The sequence below is a fragment of the Bos grunniens genome, chromosome 28 (genome assembly GCF_055505025.1).
Source record: "Bos grunniens cultivar Pamir isolate PY7600 chromosome 28, Bosgru_T2T1.0, whole genome shotgun sequence".
NCBI classification, from domain to species: domain Eukaryota; kingdom Metazoa; phylum Chordata; class Mammalia; order Artiodactyla; family Bovidae; genus Bos; species Bos grunniens.
In genome coordinates, this window is record NC_141192.1 from 1,880,640 (window position 1) to 1,906,725 (window position 26,086).

Genomic DNA, 26,086 nt, shown 5'->3' on the forward strand with positions numbered 1-26,086 from the left:
TGGTCCTGGAGTAGGTGGACTGGCAAGAACCCTCTTCTGGCTCAGGAGGTAAGATCTGCAGGAGGCACCCGGGGAATGCCTTCTCATCCTCAGAGAAACCAACACGCTTTTTCATGTGCAGCCGTGAAGGCCGACAACTAACTACACGTCTGCCTTGAGATGAAGTAAACCGCATTCATGCTAGAGCAGATGGAAAGACAGAACCCGGGTCTTCACGTACGTCCCTGATATGCTGCATCACCACCCCTGAAGCCGTCGTGATGGCATCAACAAAGCACGCCACGGACACCAATTTTCCCTAGACTGTCAGTCAGCTGGTGGCAGGATTATGACTTCGTTAGCATTTAACCAGGTTATCAAAACTCTTTCTTATGGACCACACACATGTACAAATCTACCCTAGGTTTTAGAGGCTTCTTCTACTCCTTAATCCAGGAATGATAGTATGTATATAGCTGTCCCTCTGTATCCACGGAGGGTTAGTTCCAGGCCTCTACGGATATCAAAATCCACAGATGCTCAAGTTCTTTATATAATATGTAATAGCATACAGTCTATATACACCCTTCCATATACCTTAACTCATCCCTAAATTAGTTATGATACCTAAAACAATGTAAGTGTTGTGTAAATAGCTGTGACAAATTCAATTTTGCTCTTGGGAAATTGCTGGAATTTTTTTCTCAAATATCTTCGATCCAAAGTCGGCTGACTTTGCAGATGTGGAGCCTACGGATACGGGGGACTGAGCATATATTGTAAAGGGAGAACTTTCATGAGAAGGGCCTATAACTGTTCTAAGAAGCTAAAACTTCACAAGGGAAGATGTTGGGACACAGTGACATTCAGTTTCCTGTGTTTTCCACGTCCTCCTTGGTAGGCTAAGGCTTAGGGGAACACATCTTAAATATATGTAACACATCTATTTAAGGGTTTTCAACATTCTCCCCATGACAAAACATCAGAGAAGCACAAGGAATTGTGAAGTGATACATGAATTCTATGTGATAAACTAATTCTCCGGTTTTAAGAAAATCATCACCATGGTCACCAATCCACTTTCTTCTATTTTTTAAATTGTAAAGTAAATTTATTGAGTTATCATTTTGTTTCTTCTTACTCTCTCAACTACTATCATCTATTCCTTGACTCATATCCTCTTTTCAAATATCTCTGTCGCTGGGTTTAAAATTCCCACTGACAGAACCATCCTTGATGACCTTAAAACCTACATGTATACAGGTAAAGGTATTTTTCCATACAGTAGCCTCCCTGGCAGTTAATACAAGTGATGGACTCACACATATTCCAAGTACCTCATAAAGAATCCTGATTCCCTTTGGGTGTTGAGGTGAAAGGCTTGATTATTGGAGGGCCAAGTTTTTGTAAGAATTCTGAAGTAGGGCAAGGCAACAGTTGTCAGGCAAGTCCTTCCAGTTTTCATAAGAACTCTGCATCACAGTTGGGGCTGCCCCAGAGCACTTTTGATTCTATGATCATGGTGCATCATGAAATGTAGAAAAGAGAGACCAAAGTGAGGCAGAATGCAGAGTCCACACTTGAGGATATGTGTATTCTCCTTACTACTGACATTCCAACCCAGACCTTCAAACTCTTAAGACAAATGCAATCACACATCCCTGAAGCAGTAGGAATTATAAAAGGGAAGTATCAATAACCCTGCCTGCCTGCAGTCAACACCCATTCATGGACTGGTGAATTCTCTGCCATTGCTCTGAAGACCCTTCATCTGATGAACTTTTACTCCCCATAATCTCGAAACTCGGTCCCTCAAATGTTGCCCAAAACTCTGAATGAGATATCCTGTTTGCTCTGACCTTTATTATAAGCTTATCTGAGCATTTCAGGAGGACTGGACTTCCTCAGCTATTAACAGGTTGCCTGAGGGAGTGCCCTGTGGGAACCTTTCCACATTATCTCTATAATGTCAGTCCTGACCTGGTCAGTTGATTCCAGCTCAGCTGGAAACCATGTCCTCAGACACTGGTAGTTTTCTACCCAGGACCCTCTTCTTTATATGCCACATTCAAGAGCATTTTTTAAGTCGTCAGTATCGTATTGTCGCTCTAGATCACAATGCTTCTAATAAAGGGTGCATCATACAGTAATTAAAATGACTTAGCTTTCAAACCACTGAACTTGTCAGGGATCTGGAGAATGGGTCAGTTTTATAACAGAAGAATTGAGAATCCCACCGCTATGGAAGCTGTAACAGATATATTGTCAGGAAGTTTAAACAAGAAAATATTTGCCAGATTTTTCCACCTGCCATCTTATACTTTTTTGACCTGCTCTTAACGTGAAAATATAAATATTGTGTAAGAATTACAATTATCATTCACAAAAGATTGAGTATATGTTCATTCAAACATGGATAGCACCATCCTTAGTTACAAGGGATTTCTGTTGATGAAGAAGGTATCATCCCTACCAGTAAGGAATCCATACTCCACTATGGGATACAGACAGGTACGCAACTACCTGGTAACAACCACATAGCAGAATCTCTTAAACGCCACATCAGAGGCAGAGATGCTCGCTTCTCTTTTTCTCTTTTACATATCTACCCACTAGCACCCATCCATGGGGAAAGAGAACGGAGAATGAAAAGGAAGAATGGAGTCTCTATTGAACATACATATTATAGAGAGTTTATAAAGAACCCACTTAAATAGAGAAAAAACACAGTTTCCCAATAATAGCATTCTTAAGCATTTAAGTGATCCTTGAATACTTGACACAGAACATGGCACTTTTAATCTAAATTATATTAACAGCAGGTTAGATTTCCTCAATGCTGGAAAAGTCAATGCTGAAGTAGTGTTGGCCAGGATAAAGTGTATGAATGAAGACATGTGTGATTTGGGCAAAGTTAAGTCAGACTTAAGATTCAGAAAAGAACTAGATTCTAAACTGGGCGTCACGCAGGAGTCAGGCTTGGGCCAATCACCAGGCTTCCAGGAGAACTCAGTCATGTGCTTCTGTTATGATCTAAAATTTATGTAGGCTATGAATTCCATTCTGCCACATGAGAGAGTGTGGAGCAAATACAAGGTGAAATTACTAATAACTTACTGTAATTACAACATTGATAAAAATAAATCAGTCTGGCAGCGAGAATAAAATTTCTTTTTTTATTAATAGGAGGTAGAAAATATAAATTATTTTATGAGAACTAAGTATAATTGAAATAGACATTTCATAATATAGCTCAGTAAAAGAGGTATTAACTACTTTACTGAATGACATTCAGTAAAGTAAAACGACATTTGCATTTTATCAGAAAGATATCAAAACACTTTTATCCTCATATTTTACCTGGAATATCTTGAAAAACGGTATAGACAAGAAAATATTCCAGTCACATTTAAAACAACTGGTTTCACTAGCAAGTGCTACTTCAGCTGTTCAAATGTGCACTGCTCTACAACTAATGACCATCCGAGCAATTAAGAACCAAGAATAGCTAAAAAATCAGCTATTTTTAAATAAGTTACATTTTTAAAAATTTATTTCTAATAGGAGGAGAATTGCTTTACAGTGCTGTACTGGCTTCTGATGTACAGCACCAGGAATCACCTGTAAGTACACCACATCCCCTCCCTCTTCGACCTTGCTCTCAGTCCCTCCCCTAACCCACCCCTCAGGCTGTCAGAGCGCACCAGGCTGAGCTTCCGGTGTCAGGCAGTACTTCCCGTTAGCTGTTTATGTGCTACTCTCTCAACTCGTCCCGCCCTCTCCTCCCCCTCCAACTCCCCGCACTGTCCACAAATCTGTTCTCCCGTCTCCGTCTCTACTCCTGCCCTCAAGTAGGTTCATCGGTACCATTTTGAAAAAGTCATTTGTCACTTGAGGTTTCCTTTGCTTTGCTCTTAAAGGTTTCTCCCTCAAAAACTCTTCATTGGAGAATGGCATTTTGGGGGGATGGAAGAGATGAAGTTATTTTTTATACCAACCTGTATCTACAGTGTATCTGAGTTCAGAACATGCAATCATAGGCCAACATTCCCTACTTCTGAAGCCTCAGAAATATAGTTTATATAAGACAGGAAGAGATAAAATAACCAGGCAGGCACACAGTCATTTGATTATTTAGTAAAAGGAGATTCCCCAAAATAGTAGTTCTGACTGTCCCTTTGATGGCTTGAGATCTTTACTTCCTAGGACAATGCTGCTAAGCGAGTTTCCCACTTGCATCTCCTTTCTTCAGGTAGAGGAGGAGACGCAGGTGGCAAACTCATAGGAGTAGTTTTAGCTCAAGTATATGTGGAAAAGGAAGATCTGAACACAGATCCTCTTAAGCCCACCCATGCTTGTGTGCCCTTTGGAAAAACTGCACATGCCTCCCAGCCTTGGACACACTAGTTTGAAGACTTTTCTTTAGTACATCACAGAAGAAAGGGCAACAAGAGACAGAGTAAGCCACACGTCTGAGAACACATCAAGCACAGACATGCAACAGCGTGAAAACCGAGACAAAGGAAGTACACCTCCCAAATACAACACAGAGGAAATCCAATCTAGTCACAACTTACAGTTTGAATATTCAAATGAGATGAATGAGAAACATCAATGATCAGCAATAAACAATTTAAAAACAGAACTCTATTTCAACAACTGGACATAAATATCAACCAATGATACCATAATCCTAAAACATTTGGAATCAGATTTTTAAGTGTCTGAATACCTATGAACTCATTAGATAATTCATCAACCAGCTTTATTAATTATCTATCAACTCTAGCTTTAACTCATATTAGAAAATGGCCTATTATTTCCCAAAACTTTTTATTTTGAAAATTTAAAAAATCCACAGAAAAGCTGGAAAAACAGTATAATGAATACCCTATTATCCTTCAACAAGATGCAACAACTGTTAAAGAATTTGCCACAAATGCTTTCTTCCTCTTTCTCTGACACACACACACACCCATTTTGTTTCTTTTCCTTGCTGAACCATTTGAAAGTAAGCTGCAGACACACGTTACCTCTACACACTTGTACATGCACGTCCTAAGAACAAGAACATTCGCCTCTATAACCACCGTGCCATTTTCACATCTAAGACTATTAGCCATAATTCTGTAATTATCATCTAAAATATAGACAATTTTCAGATTTCCCACCTGTCTTAAAAAACTCAGCTTATGGCTACTAATTTTTCCTAGCAGGTTCCATCAAGGTTTATACATTATATTTGGTTGCTATGCCTCTTTAGTTTCTTTAAACCTAAAGTAGTCTCCCCACAATTTTTCTGTTTTTCCTAATAAATGCTTTTTAAGTAAGGGGCTTAAAGCTCAAATTTTCTTCAAAAATCTCTCAGCATTATCTTGAGCTTTAAGGAATAATTTTTTCAAAGGCAGTTTCAAACTTCATTTGGTAAAATATTCTAGTCTCTACACCTGTGAGTTAGATTTAGGATGACAACTGCCATCTGGAGGTTGGTATGGGAGGGCCACTGGCACCCAGAGAGAAAGACAGTGACACCGAGAGGCCACAAGCACCCTGCTGGAAAGCCAAGGTTCACACAGCACATTTGAAGAGAAGACCTTCGCTCTCAGGGAACAGAGAGGGATGAACCTGCGCATATCTCTCACAATTTGGGTGGTGGTTCTGCTATATATTGTAAGAGCTAACACGACAGCTAGCAATACACAAGCATTATGCCTTAATCAGCCTAGTTCAGTTCAGTTCAGTTCAGTCGCTCAGTCGTGTCCGACCTAAGCCTAATGCAAAAACCAAAGCCCTGAGGGAAAAGATAGTATTAAGATGTTCTTGTAACAGCAGTCACTACTGGTTATTCACATATACTCAGATGCTGTGAATCCAGAAGTAGCCTCCTGATGCTTTAAAACAGACAGGCTTCTGAAACGTGGTCAACCGAGTTCACAATCAAACACAAACAACGCACAAACAAAGCACAAGGACAGCTGAATGAAAGGGGCGCCTCTTCTGTGCAGAAGAGGCTGGAAGAAAGATGTAAAATACTCTGAAGTGCAGCAAGCGCCAAGGGCAACCATCAGCACAGGTGTCTGTGACACAGTCATACCACATGGTGACTCTGCTTCCTTAGGGTCCGCTCACACCTTGATTTCTCCTCATGCTCTTCATTCTAAAATTTTATCTATTCCTAGGGCATCCTTTACTGCCTATATGTTACCAACTCTAAAGTTTCTATCTCTGGCTTAGATTTTCCTCCAGAGATTCAGACAAAACTGAATTCTGGATATTTTCAGCTCGACGCCCCACAAGTACCTCATACTTGCACATCTGCCACCCAACTCACCATCCTTCCCCTAACCTTCCTCTCCTTTGTCAAAGTGAATGATGTTAGCCTTTAACCTGGGCCAGAGGCTCATCTATCTGGCCCTCTGTCTGACCACCACAATCTATCAGCCACCAACACTGTTGTTCTAGCCTTCCGATCTCTTGATCCTCTCCTTGCGATCTGCTCACTGCTCTCACCCTCAGCACCACCTCCTTGGTTCAGACCATCACCACCCAGTCTTAGCACTACCACAGAGCCTACAGGAGCCAGGGCTTCCCAGGTGGTGCTAGTGGTAAAGGACCCAGCTGCCAGTGCAGGAGACATGAGAGACACGGGTTTGATCCCTGGATAGGGAAGATTCTCTGGTGGAGGGCATGGCAACCCAATCCAGTATTCTTCCCTGGAGAATCCCCATGGACAGAGGAACCTGGTGGAATACAGTCCATAGGGTCACAAAGAGTTGAGCAGGCAGAGCCTGTAGACTCCAGGACTGGAGTTAGGCCAAACCACTAATGTGGAGGGAGTAAAGCCTCACCCATCAGCAGACAATTGCATCAGAGATTTACTGAGCACGGCCCTACCCACCAGAGCAAAACCTAATTTTCCCCATAGCCAGTCCCTCCCTTCAGGAAGCCTGAAAAAGCCACTTATCCTCATCCATCAGAGGGCAGAAAGAAGAAGCAGGAACTACAATTCCATAGCCTCCACAACAAAAACCACAATCACAGAAAGCTAACCAAAATGATCACATGGATCAGTCTTGCTAACTCAATGAAGCTCTATGAGCCATGACTTACAGGGTCACCCAAGACAGACAGGTCATGGTGGAGACTTCTGACAAAGTGAGGTCCACTGGACAAAGGCATGGCAAACCACTCCAGTATTCGTGCCTTGAGAAACAGTATGAAAAGACAAAAAGAATACGACACCGGAAGAGAAGCCCCTCAAGTTGACAGGTGTCCAATATGCTACTGGCAAAGAGCGGAGAAACAGCTCCAGGGGCAAAGCGGAAACAACGCTCAGCTGTGGGAGAGTCAGTAGTGAAAGTAATATCCGATGCTGCGCAGAACAATACTTCACAGGAACCTGGAATGTCAGGTCCATGAATCAACGTAAATTGGACATGGTCCAGGAGGAAACGGAAAGAGTGAACATCAACATTTTAGGTATCAGCCAACTAAAATGGACTGGCGTGGGCAAATTTAATTCAGGTGACCATTATATCTACTGTGGGCAAGAATCCCTTAGAAGAAAGGGAGTAGCCCTCACAGTCCACAAGAGTCCTAATGCAGTAGTTGGGTACAGTCTCAAAAACGATGGAATGACCTCGGTTCCTTACCCAGGCAAACCATTCAATACCACAGTAATCCCACTCTATGCCCCAACCACTAATGCTGAAGAAGCTGAAGTCAAAACGGTTCTATGAAAATCTACAAAACCTTCTAGAACTAACACCAAAAGAAAAAAAAAAAAGATGTCCTTTTCATCACAGGGGATTGGAATGCAAAGTAGGAATTCAAGAGATACCTGGAGTAACTGGCAAGTTTGCCCTCGGAGGACAAAATGAAGCTGGGCAAAGGCTAACAGAGTTTTGCCAAGAGAATACAAAGGTCATAGCAAACACTCTCTTCCAACAACATTAGAGACGACTTCACATATGGACATCATCAGATGGTCAGTACCAAAATCAGAGTGATTATATTCTTTGCAGCCTAAGATGGAGAAGCTCTATATGGTCAGCAAAAGCAAGACCAGGAGATGACTGTGGCTCAGATAATGAGCTCCCTGTTGCAACATTCAGGCTTAAATTGAAGAAAGTAGGGGAAACCACTAGGTCATTCAGGTATGACCTAAATCAAATCCCTTATGATTATTCAGTGGAGATGACAAACACATTCAAGGGATTAGATATGGTAGACAGAGTGCCTGAAGAACCATGGATGGAGGTCCGTAACACTGTACAGGAGGTGGTAACCAAAACTATCCCAAAGAAAAAGAAATGAAAGAAGGCAAAGTGGTTGTCTGAGGAGGCCTTACAAACAGCTGAGAAAAGAAGAGAAGTAAAAGGCAAAGGAGAGAGGGAAATGCATACCCAACTGAACACAAAGTTCCAGAGAATAGCAAAGAGAGATAAGAAAAGCCTTCTTAAGAAAACAATGCAAAGAAATAGAGAAAACAATAAAAGGGGAAAGACTAGAGATCTCTTTAAGAAAATTAGAGATACTAAGGAAACATTTCATGCAAACATGAGCACAATAAAGGACAGAAATGGCAAGGACTTACAGAAGCAGAATCGATTAAGAAGTTCAGTTCAGTTCAGTTCAGTCGCTCAGTTGTTTCCGACTCTTTGTGACCCCATGAACCGCAGCACGCCAGGCCTCCCTGTCCATCACCAACTCCCGGAGTTCACTCAAACCCATGTGCATTGAGTCAGGGATGCCATCCAGCCATCTCATCCTCTGACGTCCCCATCTCCTCTTGCCTTCAATCTTTCCCAGCATCAGGGTCTTTTCCAATGAGTCAGCTCTTCGCATCAGGTGGCCAAAGTATTGGAGTTTCAGCTTCAATATCAGTCCTTCCAATGAACACCCAGGACTGATCTCCTTTAGGATGGACTGGTTGGATCTCCTTGTAGTCCAAGGGACTCTCTCAAGAGTCTTCTCCAACACCACAGTTCAAAAGCATCAATTCTTCTGCGCTCAGCTTTCTTTATAGTCCAACTCTCACATCCATACATGACCACTGGAAAATCCATAGCCTTGACTAGACGGACCTTTGTTGGCAAAGTAATGTCTCTGCTTTTAATATGCTGTCTAGATTGGTCATAACTTCCAAGGGAATGGAATACTTCAGTATTCTTGCCTTAAGAACCCTATGAACAGTATGAAAAGGCAAAAAGATAGGACACTGAAAGATGAACTCCCCAGGTCAGTAGGTGCCCAATATGCTACCAGAGATCTGCAGAGAAATAGCTCCAGAAAGAACAAAGGGATGGAGCCAAAGCAAAACACCACCCAGCTGTGGATGTGACTGGTGATAGAAGCAAGGTTTGATGCTGTAAAGAGCAATAGTGCATAGGAACCTGGAATGTTAGGTCCATGAATCAAGGCAAATTGGAAGTGGTCAAACAGGAGATGACAAGAGTGAACATCAACATTCTAGGAATCAGCGAACTGAAATGGACTGGAATGGGTGAATTTAACTCAGATGACCGTTATATCTACTACTGCAGGCAGGAATCCCTCAGAAGAAATGAAGTGGCCATCATGGTCAACAAAAGAGTCCGAAATGCAGTACTTGGATGCAATCTCAAAAATGACAGAATGATCTCTGTTTGTTTCCAAGGCAAACCATTCAATATCACACTAATCCAAGTCTACGCCCTAACCAGTAACGCTGAAGAAGCTGAACGGTTCTAAGAAGATCTACAAGACCTTCCAGAACTAACACCCCAAAAAGATGTCCTTTTCATTATAGGGGACTGGAATGCAAAAGTAGGAAGTCAAGAAACACCTGGAGTAACAGGCAAATTTGGCCTTGGAGTACAGAATGAAGCAGGACAAAGGCTAATAGAGTTTTGCCAAAAGAACACACTGGTCATAGCAAACACCCTCTTCCAACAACACAAGATTAAGAAGAGGTGGCAAGAATATACAAAAGAACTGTAGGAAAAATGTCTTAATGACCTGGATAACCACAATGGTGTGGTCACTCACCTAGAGTCAGACATCCTGGAGTGTGAAGTCAAGAGGGGAGGGCCTTCAGAAGCATTACTACAAAGTTAGTGGAGGTGAGGGAATTCCACCTGATCTGTTTCAATTCTTCAAAGATGATGCTGTCCAAGTGCTGAACACAATATGCCAGCAAATTTGGGAAACTCAGAAGTGGCCACAGGACTGGAAAAGGTCAGTTTTCATTCCAATCCCAAAGAAAGCAATGCCAAAGAATGTTCAAACTACTGTATAACTGCATTTATTTCACATGCTAACAAGATAATACTCACAATCCTTCAAGCTACGCTTTAGTAAGTGAACAGAGAACTTCCAGATGTACAAGCTGGATTTTAAAAAGGCAGAGGAACCAGAGATCAAACTGCCAACATCCACTGGATCACAGAAAAAGCAAGAGAATTCCAGAAAAATAATCCACTTCCGCTTCACTGACTATCCTAAAGCCTTTGACTGTGTAGATCACAACAAACTGTGGAAATTTCTATAACAGATGGGAAAACCAGACCACCTTACCTGTCTCCTGAGAAACCTGTATGTGGGTCAAGAAGTAACAGTTTGAATCAGACATGGAACAACTGACTGGTTCAAAATTGAGAAAGGAGTACATTAAGGCTGTATACTGTCACCCTGCTTATTTAATTTATATTCAGAGTACATGATGTGAAATGCTGGGTGGGATGAATCACAAACTGGAATCAAGATAACTGGGAGAAATATCAACAACTTTAGATATGCAGATGATACCATTCTAATGGCAGAAAATGAAGAGGCACTAAAGAGCCTCTTGATGAAGGTGAAAGAGGAGAGTGAAAAAGTTGGCTTGAAACTCAACATTCAAAAAACTAAGATCATGGCACCTGGTCCCATCAGTTCATGGCAGATAGATACGGAAACAATGGAAATAGTCACAGATTTTATTTTCTCAGATTCCAAAATCACTGTGGATGGTGACTGCAGCCACAAAATTAAGACACTTGTTTGTTCTTTGGAAGAAAAGCTATGACAACCTAGATAGCATATTCAAAAGCAGAGACATTATTTTGCCAACAAAGGTCCGTCTAGTCAAGGCTATGGTTTTTCCAGTAGTTGTGTCTGGATATGAGAGTTGGACTGTGAAGAAGGCTGAGCGCCGAAGAATTGATGCTCTTGAATGTGATGCTGAAGACTTTTGAGAATCCCTTGAACAGCAAGGAGGTCCAACCAGTCCAATCTAAAAGAAATCGGTCCTGAATATTCATTGGAAGGACTGATGCTGAAGCTGAAACTCCAATACTTCAGCCACCTGATGCAAAGATCGGACTGGCTGGAAATACCCTGATGCTGGGAATGATTGAGAGCAAGAGGAGAAGGGGACAACAGAGGATAAGATGGTTGGATGACATCACTGACTTAATGAACGTGAGTCTGAGCAAACTGCGAGAGACAGTAAAGGACAGAGAAGGCTGACATGCTGCAGTCCATAGGGGTGCAAAGAGTTGGACATGACTTAGCAAATTAAAACTAGTGGTCTCCTCCCCAGCTTCCCTTACCAAACTACACGGTCACCTAACTAAAACAGAACTTCAGCTCTGGACTCTATACCTGCACTGACATCTCGGTACCCTCAGCAGCGACGTGGCCACTCCTGACTTCTCTCACGGCCTGGCCTGCACACTTCCAGTTCCAGCACAGTGAGTTTCTTCTTAGTATCTCAGACATGCCATGTGTTCTTCTATTCCCCAGGAGTTCTGGCCTTGCACCTCTCTCTCTCTGCCTTTAGCTTCACCTAACTCTTACTTTGTAAGGACTCATCTTTGACATTTCTTCTTCCACAAAAACCTTCCTTGTCACCATGAGACTGGATCGGGGGTGCTTCCCTGGACTATGGCACCTACTACACTGAACTGCATACACTTTTCCCACCAGCAGTGCCCAGGGCAGGAAGAGACAGGCTGAAGCATGGAGAGCAGTATGTCGGCTGCTGCAGCAGTAGAAATAGTGAGGTCCTGGACCACAGCTGTGATGGGGCTGACAGAAGCACACGGCTTGAGAGATTTAAGCAGCACAGAGAGTGTCTCTGTGTTTATACCACATTTATACTGAAAGCCAGCGTGTAACAGGTGCTTACATACTTTCCAAAGAATGAATAAATTACTGAAGACATGATTCAGACATACAGAGTAAACAGAGTAGCTAACACTGGCTCAGTGCGGACTCATGAAGTGCCACAGGGGTGCAGACGCAAAGGGGGTGGGGCTGGGTGAGGTTCACTACGAGGGACGTGTGGCTTCAAGAGATAGTAGCTGGCTGAGTGGCATGCAAAGAGCAAGTGAGTGAACAACATGGGTGTGGGGGCTGGATCTGAATACCATTCTACAGCAGGCCAATCACCACCCAGAGAACCCTGAGCAGCTCACTCGATTTTTCTGTGCCACACCCATAAAAACAGAGTGACAACAACCATACCTACCTCAGAGGGCTCATATGAGGACCAAATGAATTAATCTTTGTAAAGCCCTTAGAAGAACAGTGCCTTGTACAGAATAAACACGATGTAAGTATATACATGTGCTAAGTCGCTTTAGTCGTGCCCAACTCTTTGCAACCCCATGGGCTATAGCCCGCTAGGCTCCTCTGTCCATGGCATTCTCCAGGCAAAGATATTGGAGTGGGTTGCCATTCCCTCCTCCAGGGGCCCTTCTTGACCCAGGGACAGAACCCGAATCTCTCATGTCTCCTGCATTGGCAGGCGGGTTCTTTACGACTAGCGCCACCCGGAAAGCCCAAGTATATATAAGTATACTACATCAAATTAAATAAAACAAATCCTTGGTGTGCCTTCACCTATTCAGATGCTGTAGAAATGGCCACATGTGAAGTGAGTAATTAGTGGACAGCTGCACACCTCCTGTTAGAAGGTAATGTATCAAGCATATTTACTGCAAACCATGAAGAACTTTCTTATCATCTAGAGTCTCAGGTTTTTATACATAAGCACAAAATGCATAGTACACTGGGAAAACTAAAGGAAAGAAACCTGAATTACATGTTCACAGAGATAAATGAGAAATAAGAAAACATAATGCAAATACCAGAAATTATGGGGAAAATATGTGAAATAAAAACATGTAGATGTTAAAATCTCAATGGAAGGTCTAGACCTGGCCAAGGAGAGTATCAACGAACAGAAGACAGTGAAGAAATCACCCAGAGCCCCGTGCACAGCCAGCCCTGAGATATGGCGGGAGACACAGCGAGCTCTATCCCCAGGCAGAGAGTGAAGAGGGTGCAGGGAGGCAACAGTTGAGGAAATGACGGGCGGAAAACTTCCAAAAGAAAGAAACATGTGGGTCCTCAAACTCAAAACCCGAAAAAGAACCCCTAAATACCACGCAGAAATGAGATAAAGAAAAACACAGCTACAGCATCACAGATCGGAAAGCTCCCGTCACACGCACTGGGGAGGCTGCCATCGGAACGCCCAGCGCACGCTGCACCGCAGTGTCACAGTCTGCATCGCCCTCCCGTCTCCCTGCTGGACGGCAGGCTCTGTGCAGGCGGGATCCTGTCCAGCGTATTATATTCTGTGAATACCTGCTTGACACACAACTGAGTGAAAAAATAAATGTGTGGAGTGCATTTGTATTCACGTGAAACTATTTTTAAAGAGCAAGTAAAATAACCTAGAAAAAAATATACAAATTCAAGTGTCCATGGGCAAGACATTTCTCTTTAGACCTGTTTCTCCATCTGTAAAATAAAGGAGTTATCTTGATGACATCAAATATAAAAGTCATTAACAACTATTATAGGACGCTACAGCTATATTATTTTTTGAAACCTCTGCATTTAAAAACAAATTTGGGTGGTTTTCTTATTTCAATAGGCTTACTGACAGAAAATCTGAAAAATGATCTGCCTCTCAATCATTTAATTAATAGGACATCTGTAAGAGAAAAGTGATAACCGATAAACCATAACCACTGAGTCCTGCATTGGTACCACGCAAATATATTCATGTGCCGTTTTCACTCAATTTACACATAACACGCTGAGGCCAACCGCCGGTGCTTCACTCCCATGTGCCCAAACTACACGCCTGGTTTGACCCCCGTGACACAGACTCTTATCTAGCAAATTCTCAACAGACCAACAACACAGAGGTCTGCTACAGTTATTCTGCACATCCTTCCAATTCTATACCCCAAATAAAGAGCAAACCATTACCAGTTTAAGACTTATGTGAGAGTCAGCTGGGAAAGGTAAGTTGCTAATACATAAAACAGCTAGAACCAATACTGCTGGCTTTTGACTAAGAATATTTAAAATGGCCAGACCTCATAGTTGTATATAATTTTATCTACATTTAAGCTTCAAAATCTATGTATGTAGATTAAAAGAAAATGTAATGGTTCAAACAGATAAACTTGTATTTAATGTTTGATAATGCTATTACTAGAAAAATATCTAATCTTATTTTTTCATTCTCAAAGACAATAAGTATATTATATATATATATAGTTCTCAAACTGCACCCATGCCATGACTCCCTGCGTGTACTTGAGCAAGCTAGAATAGCCCCCACTCTGTCACAATGAGATCTGATTGCCAGACAGGAAAAACATGGTTGGAAACAAGTTTGAAAAAAACCACTCCAGGGACCAAGAAAAAGGTAAACAGATGACAAAAAAAGCCCTGGTTTCTAGGATGAGGTTAAAACTCATGGGACTCTTGCAGGTAAAGCAGACAGATGATTCCAGAAGCCATACAAATGATCTCATGGTGGATGACACCCAACCAAAGACAGTAATTTGAGACAGGTATATTTTAAAGATGTATATTCATCTCTTTATTTAAACGTATTTCTAGGAAGAAACTAGGCATGGTCTAAAACCCTATACCATATTTGAGACAAAAAAGCTAATGGCAGATCAGACATTGAAAGAGAAAAGATTACCCTGGTGGTTCAGAGGGTAAAGAAACTGCCTGTAATCCAGAATACCCGGCTTCAATCCCTGGGTCAGGAAGATCCCCTGGAAAGGGAATGGCAACCCACTCCAGTATTCTTGTCTAGAGAATTCCATGGACAGAGGGGCCTTAGGGCTACAGTCCAGGGGTTGCAGAGTCAGACATGACTGAGTGACTAACATACAATGAACTTAAAAACACAACAATTAGAATTATCCAAAATAAAACATCCAACAACAGCGAACTACATCCTTTTAAAGTATACACATAATATTTACCAAATGAGACCACATTCTGTACCATGAAACAAGTCTTGATAAATTTAAAAGGATTTAAGTTATTCAAAATATGTTTTCAGACCAAAATGGATTTAAATTAGAGATGAATTAATAGCAAGATCTCTGGAAAGTCCAGGAAATTTGGAAATTAAACAGCACACTCAAAAATAACTCATGGATCTAAGAAAAAATGAAAAGAGAGATTAGAAAGTATTTTGAACTGAATGAAAATTAAACTCAACATAGCAGAATTTCTGGAATGCCATGAAAACAGAACTTGGGGAATTTATAATCACTAAATCCTATGATAGAAAATAAAGATCTCAAATAATCCTGACTTCCACCTTAAAAAGCTAGAAAAGGAATAACAAATTAAAGGAAACAGAGGAAAGGAAATCATAAATACCACACCAGAAATGAAAGAAACAGAAAACAGAATGACAACAGAGAAAAATCTATGACACCAAGACAATTCTTTAAGAAGACCCATAAAATTGATAAACCTCTGGCTAGATCAAGAAAAAGAAAAAAAGAGAAAAAATACAAATTACCAGGATAAAAACTGATCAAAACTCTCAGGAAACCTGAAACAGAAGGGAACCATATGTTGAAGATTATCTACAAAAAATGTAACTGACATCATATCTGGTGCTGAAAGAAAGAATGCTTCCCTCTGAGGTCACAAGGAACACAAGGGTGACTGTTCTCACCGCTTCTGCTCAGTACAGTGCTGGGGATTTCACCAGGAGAAGAAAGATGGAGAGAGGTACCCAAAGAGAAAGCGTAGTATAAAACTGTCTTCATTTACAGATGACATCACTGCTTATGCAGAAAATTCAGTGGACTCTACAAAAAATTTACTAGAACTAATAAGTGAGTTTGGCAAAATTGCAAGACATAAGATCAAGACACAAAAATATCTATTTTATTTCTCTGTGCTTGTAATGAACAAGAGGAAATGAAAATTTTAAAAAGCAGTATCATTTACAATAGCATCAAAATTACAGAGTACTTAGGGATAAATCTGACAGAAGGTGTGTAAAGACCATACACTGAAATCTACAAAACAACACTGAGAGCAATTAAATAATTTGGGCTTCCTTTGTGGCTCAGCTGGTAAAGAATCCACCTGCAGTGCGGGAGACCTGGGTTCGATCCCTGGGCTGGGAAGATCCCCTGGAGCAGGGAAAGGCTGCCCACTCCAGTATGCTGGCCTGGAATGGACTGTACAGTCCATGGGTCACAGAGTCAGGCACGACTGAGTGGCTCCCCTTTCACTTTGAAGAGGAGATGCCCTTGGCTCAGGGCTAAGGCTCGACATTGTCAAAATGCCAGCTCTCCCTCAAACTGAACTACAGAGTCAATAAAAACCCCGGCAGAGCTTTGTGTGTAAAAACAGACAAGCCGATTCTCAAACTCACATAAATGTGCAAGAAACCTAGAATAAGCAAAACAAGAACAAGGCTGAAGAACACTATCTGATTTTTCAGACTTATAAAGTCAGAAAGTTCATGACACTAATGATGTAAAGATGGGCAAATACCTCAATGGAACAGGAGACTCCAAAAATAAGCACACCCCTATATAAGCAACAGATTTAAGGTAATGTGGTAGAGAAAAGACAATCCACTCAACAGATGTTACTGGCCACAAGTGGATATTCATATAAAAAAATAATACTGGATGTATATTTCATACAGTCCACAAAAATTAATTCAAAATAGATCATAAACACATAAAGCCAAAACTACTGATGAAAGTGAAAGTGGAGAGTGAAAAAGTTGGCTTCAAGCTCAACATTCAGAAAACTAAGATCATGGCATCTGGTCCCATCACTTCATGGCAAATAGATGGGGAAACAGTGGAAACAGTGTCAGACTTTATTTTTTGGGGCTCCAAAATCACCGCAGCCATGAAATTAAAAGATGCTTACTCCTTGGAAGGAAAGTTATGACCAACCTAGACAGCATATTCAAATGCAAAGACATTACTTTGCCAACAAAGGTCCGTCTAGTCAAGGCTATGGTTTTTCCTGTGGTCATGTACGGATGTGAGAGTTGGACTGTGAAGAAGGCTGAGCGCCGAAGAATTGATGCTTTTGAATTGTGGTGTTGGAGAAGACTCTTGAGAGTCCCTTGGACTGCAAGGAGATCCAACCAGTCCATTCTGAAGGAGATCAGCCCTGGGATTTCTTTGGAAGGAATGATGCTAAAGCTGAAACTCCAGTACTTTGGCCACCTCATGCGAAGAGCTGACTCATTGGAAAAGACTCTGATGCTGGGAGGGATTGGGGGCAGGAGGAGGAGGGGACGACAGAGGATGAGATGGCTGGATAGCATCACTGACTCAATGGACGTGAGTCTCAGTGAACTCCGGGAGTTGGTGATGGACAGGGAGGCCTGGCGTGCTGTGATTCATGGGGTCGCAAAGAGTCGGACACGACTGAGCGACTGAACTGAACCGAATAAGACTTTTAGAAGAAAACACATAAGATATTATTTGCAACCCTGGGTTAGGCCAAAATTTCTTAATAGAATGCCAAAAGTACAATGCAAACAAAGAAAAAAAATCAATAAATTTGACTTGACCAAAATTAAAAACATCTCATCTTTGAAAGACACCAGCAGAAGCATGAAAAGATAATCTGAACATTTGGAGTAAACACTTGTAAAGCACGTATCTGACAAAGGACATGTATCTAGATGACATTAGAAATGCTCAAAATTAACAGTAAGAAAACTGGTGGGTTCTTTTAAATGGACAGAAGATTTGAATAGACAGCCCAACAAAAAAAGACATATGGATGATAAATAAGCACATGAGGGAAATGTTACTTATTTAAATCTTAAAAATTCCATCAAATAGATCATATCATTCAGTATTTACTGAATACCCACCTACAACAAATCTGCAATAGGGTTTTATGCAAAAAGCATCCCTCTGCTACAATGTTGGACACTTTCCTTTCTCTATTCCACACAAATATGTACAGCTTCCACATATAAATACATACTAAGAAATTCCCATCTGGTACCCATTCAACACTACATTGAATGAAGAATTAATAGCCTCAACTTGGTATAGGCAAGTACTCTAGACCAAGGAAATATTCTACTGAGTGGTATTTAAATATCCATTTGGGCTAAGAAGAATTATAAGAGGCTATTAACTTAATTGAACCTTAAATAAAGACTACTAACTTAAATGACAATTGAGAGAGTATGGGAAACATATTTGGAGATATTTTTGCATCTGCAGCAAGTTGAAAAAAAAATACTGAACATATGACATCCAGAAACCATGTACTCTACCACCAGAGATGACTGCAAAATCTGAAACCTAGAAACCTACAAAAAGACAACGTCTTCTGAGTAAAACTGTTCATACCATATGCTTTTATAAATTATTATAAAAAAAACTGGATCATCAGAGCTTATTCTAGACTGTTTTAATAAAAAGAACAAAAATAATGAAGCTAAAAATAGCATTTCCCTCCATACCTGTTCTTCCCTCTCCTTTTCTTTGGTTTTACTTCTGTAGACTCTAGCAGAGGTGGCATCCTGGGATGGAATAGCAGAGATCTGATGCAGTGGCATGTTCATCCCAGCCTCCTGTCTGATCTTCCTCTTTACGGAAGAAAGTCTCCAGTGGTAGAGTCATTTTGGGCCATGGACTTCAAGCTGAGAGAGGGAAGGGAAGACAAGACATAACTGATCTGCAACACTTAAAATTTCCAACAGTGAGATTAGTATTTTATATTTATATTCATATTTATTTAAATAAGTTACAATGTCATCTTCAAAAATGACAGAATATCATTTGGGGGATATTCTGCAAAATGTGGGGGAAGAACTGCAACACTTTTCTCATATAAGACGGGAGCACCTGAAAAAGTTGGTGAATCAGGTACATGTATGCGTGTGTGCACGCTCAGCTGCACAGTCCTGTCAACTCTCTGCAACCCCATGAACTGTAGCCTGCCACGCTCTTCTGTCCATGGAATTTCCCAGGCAAGAACACTTGAGTGAGTTACCACTGCCTTCACCAAGGATCTTCCCAACCGAGGGGTCAAACCTGTGTCTGCTGCGTCTCCTGCACTGGTAAGTGGATTCTTTACCACTGAGCCACATGGGAAACCCCCAGGTACATGCATAACCAGATATTAATCTTCCAATGGCTACTTAGTTTTTAAATGTAGCAGTGTCATCCTTTAATAATATTTTTGAAGTTACACATTTTTTCTTGAACCAGTGGATATCAGTAGTGATCTTTCCTTAAAACCACAGACCTTGAGTCCATATAATGGTGAGACTGAAAGTTAAGAAGTCTAAAATAAGTTTAAGATATCTATGATCCATGCTTAACCTTCTGAAAGTTTAGACTCTCTAGACCAGTTACTGGCAAACTTCCCCTACAGAGAGCCAGAAGCAAGTATTTTATACACTGTGGGCCTATTTGTCACAACTACTCAATTTTGCCAGTGTAACATGAAAGTACCCATAGTGAGCAAGTAAACAAACGAGAATGGTCACATTGCAATGAAACTTCACTTACAGAAACAGGTGGCAGACTAGATTCAGCCCATGAGCCTGGGATTTGCTAAACCTGCTCTAAGAATATTTGGAGAAGGCAATGGCACCCCACCCCAATACTCTTGCCTGGAAAATCCCATGGACGGAGGAGCCTGGTAGGCTGCAGTCCATGGGGTCGCTAACAGTCGGACACGACTGAGCGACTTCACTTTCACTTTTCACTTTCATGCATTGGAGAAGGAAATGGCAACCCACTCCAGTGTTCTTGCCTGGAGAATCCCAGAGACGGGGGAGCCTGGTGGGCTGCCGTCTCTGGGGTCGCATAGAGTCGGACACGACTGAAGTGACTTAGCAGCTCTAAGAATATTACAGGGAAGATGAGGGTCATCCCAGACATTCCTGGAACCACTGAAGGCTGCCTGTAGGTAAAGTAACATGTCTGAATAAGCTATATTCACGATTCCAGGCAGCCCCTAACTCTTTTTTCTAGTTTTCTCCTACATTCCTCCAAAGTGCCTAGCAACTGAATTATATGTTCTTTATCTCTGCCTACACTGAGAACTATCAATCTCTGTGTATAAAACCAATTAAATATAAATTATCCAAACAATCCATAATGTTTAACAAGATAACGTTTGATGCTGCTTGAGTTTTAACAAAGGATGGAAGCCTTAATACAAAAGAATGAATCTCTAACTTGGGGATTTTCATTTATTAAACATGTACTGGAGCTGGGGTGGTAGACAGGGAGTGTGAACAACGTAGGACCTGATAACCCTAAGTTCACGCTTGTCAAGCAGCCATTTGTTACACCTTTCCCCTAACTGTGCTCAGGACCAAAGGTAGGTGTCTGAGTAGCTGCTCCCAACTCTGACAGTGTTACTAACCAAACTGAAGAGCAGCAGGACTCACAAAATTGACTTCTTCCACAGGACTCTGATCAGCAAGCAACAGGAAAGAACAAGAAGCCAGACAGAATCAACACACATGAGAAAATAAGCTAAAAGAATATCCTGTTTTTAAAAAGCCTAGTTTAATAACTGGCAAGTAATCACTGATAACCAACAGAACAGGAAAAGAGAGTCGATAATATTGAAAAAAGTGAAAGTGAAAGTGGCTCAGTCGTGTCTGACTCTTTGAAACCCCATGGATTTTAACCTGCCAGGCTCCTCTGTCCATGGGATTCTCCAGGCAAAAATACTGCAGTGGGTAGCCATTCCCTTTTCCAGGGGATCTTCCCAACCTAGGGATTGAAGCCTGGTCTCCAGCATTGCAGGCAGATTCTTCACCTGTGTCTAGATATTATATTTAATAATATATAAAATGTTAAAGTCTAGACATTATACATCACATACTCTATTTCAAGCCTTTGTGTGAGGCTGACCCAAGATGGAGTACTGTGCTCAAACAAGTGGTCTGAATCCATGTATCCACATTACATAAGACAAGAGGCACTCACCTACTGCTGTGATGTCTTATACTAATGAATTAAATTCCTCTGTGAGAGATGACAAACTCCATGTGGCCTCAGAACGATTACTCAAACTAACCGCGCCTTGGAGTCCCACCACATGGCATACCAAGAGTAGCCTTCGGTGCTCCTGGTATAACCATCATTATTACATCATTGGTACCTGACCATGTCAAGCCTGGGAAGACTGTGTATGCCACAGAAACACAAACTGAGAGTGCTTTACATTCTATCGCAAAGTTTTACAGGACCTCCCTCATTACAGCCACATAAGCTACTCTTCTGCTCTACACTCCTACTGCAGGTCCTATACCTAAAAGCTTGCCTGAGCAATCCCTGTCCTATGCCAGACATACTTAGGATAAAAAATGATAATTTAAAAAACCAACCTGCAAAATAAACCATGCCACTTTGCATGTGAAGGTTCATACGAAAAGCATAAAGCAGGTATTACTCATACTATTTTCTTTACATAATTTCCAACAATCATTTTATATCAATTCAAGTCATGCTTAAATAAGAGCAATAGTTAAACTTTTGCACTATGCCTGACAATCCAGGCATGAGGACTTCAATTCCACTAAAGTTACCTTGCAAAATACAACACACCTAATATGATCACCCATTATTTAGAAGAACTGAACTGAAAAAACTGATTGCTGAAGAGAATATGGGAATGAATACAGCATGTTCATGGATCAGAAGCCTTACTATTGTTAAGATGGCAATCCTCCCAAAACTTACCTACAAATAAAGCAATCCCCATTGAAAACTCTGCTGACTTCTTTGCAGAAACTGGACAAGCTGATCCTAAAAGTTATATGGACCCAGAATATCCAAAACAATCTTGAAAGAACAAAGTTGGATAACTCATATCTCCTGATTTCAAAACTTACCTCAAACAGATGGTAAGCAAACCAGTGTGGAGTTGGGTTCAAAATGGCAGCATAGGAAGATCCTAAACTCACTTCCTTCTACAGACACAACAAATAGACAGCTACACAGGAGGACAAATTCCTCGGAACAGAACCTGAGAACTATCTGAACACCGGCTCCACAACAAAGGATAAAGGGTCACATTGAAACGGGTAGGAAAGGCATGCTCTCACCAAAACCCCCACTCCTCATGTGGTGATGCACAATCAAGAGAAATTTTAATAAATTAATGAACAAATCAATCAACAGGCAAACAAATAAATGGACCTTCTACCCAAGAAGCAGGGGTTTATACCCGCCCCAGGCACCACAATCCTTGGGTCCTGCATCAGAGTGAGGAGACTCACCCAAATGTCTGGATGTGAAAACCAACAGGGCTTATCTTATGGAGAAACTCAGGACTTCAGGGAATAAAGACTTCATTCCTCTCCAATAGAACCACTCACCCCAAGACCCAGCACAAAGAACAACAGTTTCTAAAGGGCTTAGACCACATGTGAAGGAAATTCATTTACTGATCTTACAGCATCTGTCAAAGGGGCAGAAGTCTGCTGGGACTCTCCAGGGACGGAATGCTGGCAGATGCCGTTTTTACAGGCTCCCTCTCCCTAGCTGGCACTGGCAGGCACCATTTTGCACTCTCATTCTAGTCTGCTAACAGTGGCGTGTGACAGCCCTGTTTAAGTCACAGCACCAATACCTGCAGTTGGTGAGCAGCCACGCACCCCCATTCCACCCGCACAACCCCACGGGCGCCAATGGGCATGCACAGCCTACACAGGGGATGTCCCTTGAGCGCCAGGCTCAGGCTGATAGGAAGACTGTGTTTCTGGACCCCACAAACCCCAACAAGTGCAAAGAGAGCTCAAGAAACAACCAAAATTAGGGCAAGGGTAAGCAATAAGGTTCATCGCCCACCAGAGCCACCCCTTGGAGACAGGGAGAGGCGGCTGCTTTACATGGTGCACAGACACACACAGAGTCAAGCCAAATGAAGAAGCAGAGGAACCTGCTCCAAATGAGGGAAAAGGTAAAACCCTAGGGGAAAAACTACTGAAGGGGAAAGAAGTAATTTACTTGATAAAGAGTTTAAAGCAATGGTCATAAAATGCTCACTGAACTGGGGAGGACAAGGGAGGAACACGGTGAGAAACTCCACAATGAGACAGAAAATATAAGAAATTTCCAAACGGAACACACAGAGCTGAAGAACACAAGTGAGCTGTAAAACACTAGTGGGAGTCAACAGAAGGCTAAGTGACACAGAAGAACAGACCGGTGACCTGGGAGACAGGGCAGTGCAGATCTCCAAACAGAACGGCAAAAGGAGAAAAGAATTGCTAAAAGATGAGGATAGTTCAACGGACCCAAGGGACAACATAAAATGCACTAACATCTGCATTATGGAAGTTCCAGAGGGGAAAGACAGAAAGACAGGGACAGAAAACGTATTTGACATAATGGCTAAAAACTTCCCTAACCTAGGGAAGAAACAGACATCCAGATCCCACAGGCAAAGAGAGTCTCAAACAAGATGAATCCAAAAAGAGTCACATCAAGACACATTATAATTAAAATGTCAAAGTTAAAGAGAGAATCTTAAAAGCAGCAAAAGAAAAATAACTAGGCACAAGGGAACCCACACAAGGCTACCAGCTGATTTTCAGCAGAGATTTTGCTGAAAAGAACCATGGGCACACTACAACACGGATGGCCCTTGAAAAGAGTATACTAAATGAAACAAGGACCGCATATCATAGGATGGCATTTGTGTGAAATGTCTGCAGTAGGTAAAAACATAGGGACAGAAAGTTACTTATGGGCTTCCCTGGGGGCTCAGATGTTAAAGCGTCTGCCTGGAATGTGGGAGACCCGGGTTTGATCCCTGGGTCAGAAAGATCCCCTGGAGAAGGAAATGGCAACCCACTCCAGTCCTCTTGCCTGGAGAACCCCATGGAGGGAGGAGCCTGGTAGGCTACAGTCCATGGAGTCGGAAAGAGTCAGACACGACTGAGAGACTTCACTTTCACTTTCACTTTCAAGGGCTGAGGTAAGGACTTAGGGGAAGGCGGCAGTGATGGCTAAAAGGGTTTCTTTTTAGGGCAAACAATATGTTCTAAAATCTATTAAAACATAACTCTCAAAAAAAATTATTATGGTGATGGCTGCATAACTCTTAAGTATACTAAAAGGCACAGAATTGTACCATTTAATGAGTAGACTGTAATGGATGTGAATCATATCTCAATAAAGTGAAAGTGAAAGTGTTAGTCGCTCAGTTGTGTCCGACTCTTTGTGACCCCATGGACTGTAGCTTGTCAGGCTCCTCTGTCCACGGAACTCTCTAGGCAAGAATATTGGAGTGGGTTGCCACTCCCTTCTCCAGGGGATCTTTCCAACACAGGGATCAAACTCAGGTCTCCTGCATTGCAGGCAGCTTCTTTACCATCTGAGCCACCACGGACGCCCATAGCTCAGTAACAATGTGTAAAAATATGAAAATCACATGGGTTAAGACAGATCGCTTTTTATTTTTCCTTTGTGCTATCCCTAATGTAATTTACCTGATGACATGGAGGTGGCCACTGTTATCATCACTCTTCTGGTTTTAAGAAAGGTAACAGGGAGTACATAAAATTGGCAATCAGAAACCTAAGTTCAAGTTATGATTCTATTAAATAATAATACTAAGTACACGATGTTGGGCAAACTGATGAATTTCAAAGGCTGTTTCTTCATCTGTAAAACAGAAAGGTAATACTCTCTACTCAGCTCACAGAGTTATTGTGAAGCCAAATAAGATTACATCCACATACACAAATATAGGGTTTTTCGCATCAGCATATTTTCCAGTCTGCTTTTTCAAGCAGTTGAAATGATGCCTCTTACTGCTTTACAAAGGCCAGTTTATTTGCTTTGTCTTTCCATTACTAGTTTCTGTCCTTCTACACCTCAGTCTGACGCAAAATACACACCATTGGGACCTCAGATCCTTTCTGACGTTTACTGAGGATCTCCAGCAGCCAAGACTCCAAGGGGGAGCGTGGCTGACAGTGCTATCCCTACAAGGGCAGAGGCAGGAAGGCCCAATCCAGAAGATGACCAGAGGGGCTTAATAATCAGGCTGTTCTGTGTGCTTCCCAGATGGTCAAGATAAGCGAAGGATTCTGCCCATTTCAGCAATGCTGGGGACAAACACAGATGACAAAGAAGGCAGCCAGGAGAAGACACAAGATATCAGTGGCAAATCCCCCAGGAGACGATCACCCCGGGTCTGCATGCCTCCACGCATCCCTGCACACAGGGTACCAGGCTCCAGCAGCACCCTCCTCCTCCCCATTGTGAGCTGCTGAATTGCAGTATCCTCACTGGCACTCTAAACAAACAACTGTAAGTTAAGCCTGTTTTTAATCAGAAGAATGGTTCCTATAAGAAATGAGAAGCCTATGAACAGCAGCTAGCACACACACACACACACACAAAAGCATTAGGAGTGAGGAGACCAGGTGTAACACACAGCACTGAACGACCGAGACCAGACCTAGAACAGAACTTGGAGGGAGGAGACAGACCATTAGAAAACGAGGACTGACATGATCTAGTGAGGGGTCTAAACTGTCCCTGGTTTCTGGCTGTGCCTTCACAAGACTGGGATGCAGAGAGGACTGGGAGATGCATGAGGGTTGGCCATGGGCACACTGAGCCTGACACACCTGTGGGAAACCCAGGACATGTACACAGCGTGCACTGGGGTCACCAGCATATTGTCACATCTGAAGACACAGGAACAGAGTCTGGTTTCCAAGGAAAACCTGCAGAATCAACCATTTATGTCATTAGATGCTATTAATATAATCAAATGATCAAACTCAACACCAGTACAGGATTTTAAAACCTTT

General features: G+C 41.9%; 1 protein-coding gene across 40 annotated transcripts in view; it reads right to left on the reverse strand.

Annotated features, from left to right (window-relative positions):
- MARCHF8 (membrane associated ring-CH-type finger 8) overlaps positions 1-26,086 on the reverse strand; it is a 109,062-nt gene that overhangs the window by 38,798 nt on the left and 44,178 nt on the right. For 28 of the 40 annotated variants that reach the window (XR_015156648.1, XR_015156647.1, XR_015156646.1 and 25 more), the window contains one exon: positions 18,749-18,928. The exons of 3 other annotated variants lie outside the window; for them this stretch is intronic. Coding sequence is in view for 33 of the 37 variants with exons in the window: in XM_086381420.1 (XP_086237546.1) it covers positions 18,749-18,850 (102 nt within the window). In the remaining 4 variants the exon portion in view is untranslated. Of the gene's footprint in view, positions 1-18,748; positions 18,929-25,900; positions 26,000-26,086 lie in introns of all 40 variants that reach the window. 9 more of the 40 variants (XM_086381413.1, XM_086381431.1, XM_086381408.1 and 6 more) reach the window with 1 other exon arrangement.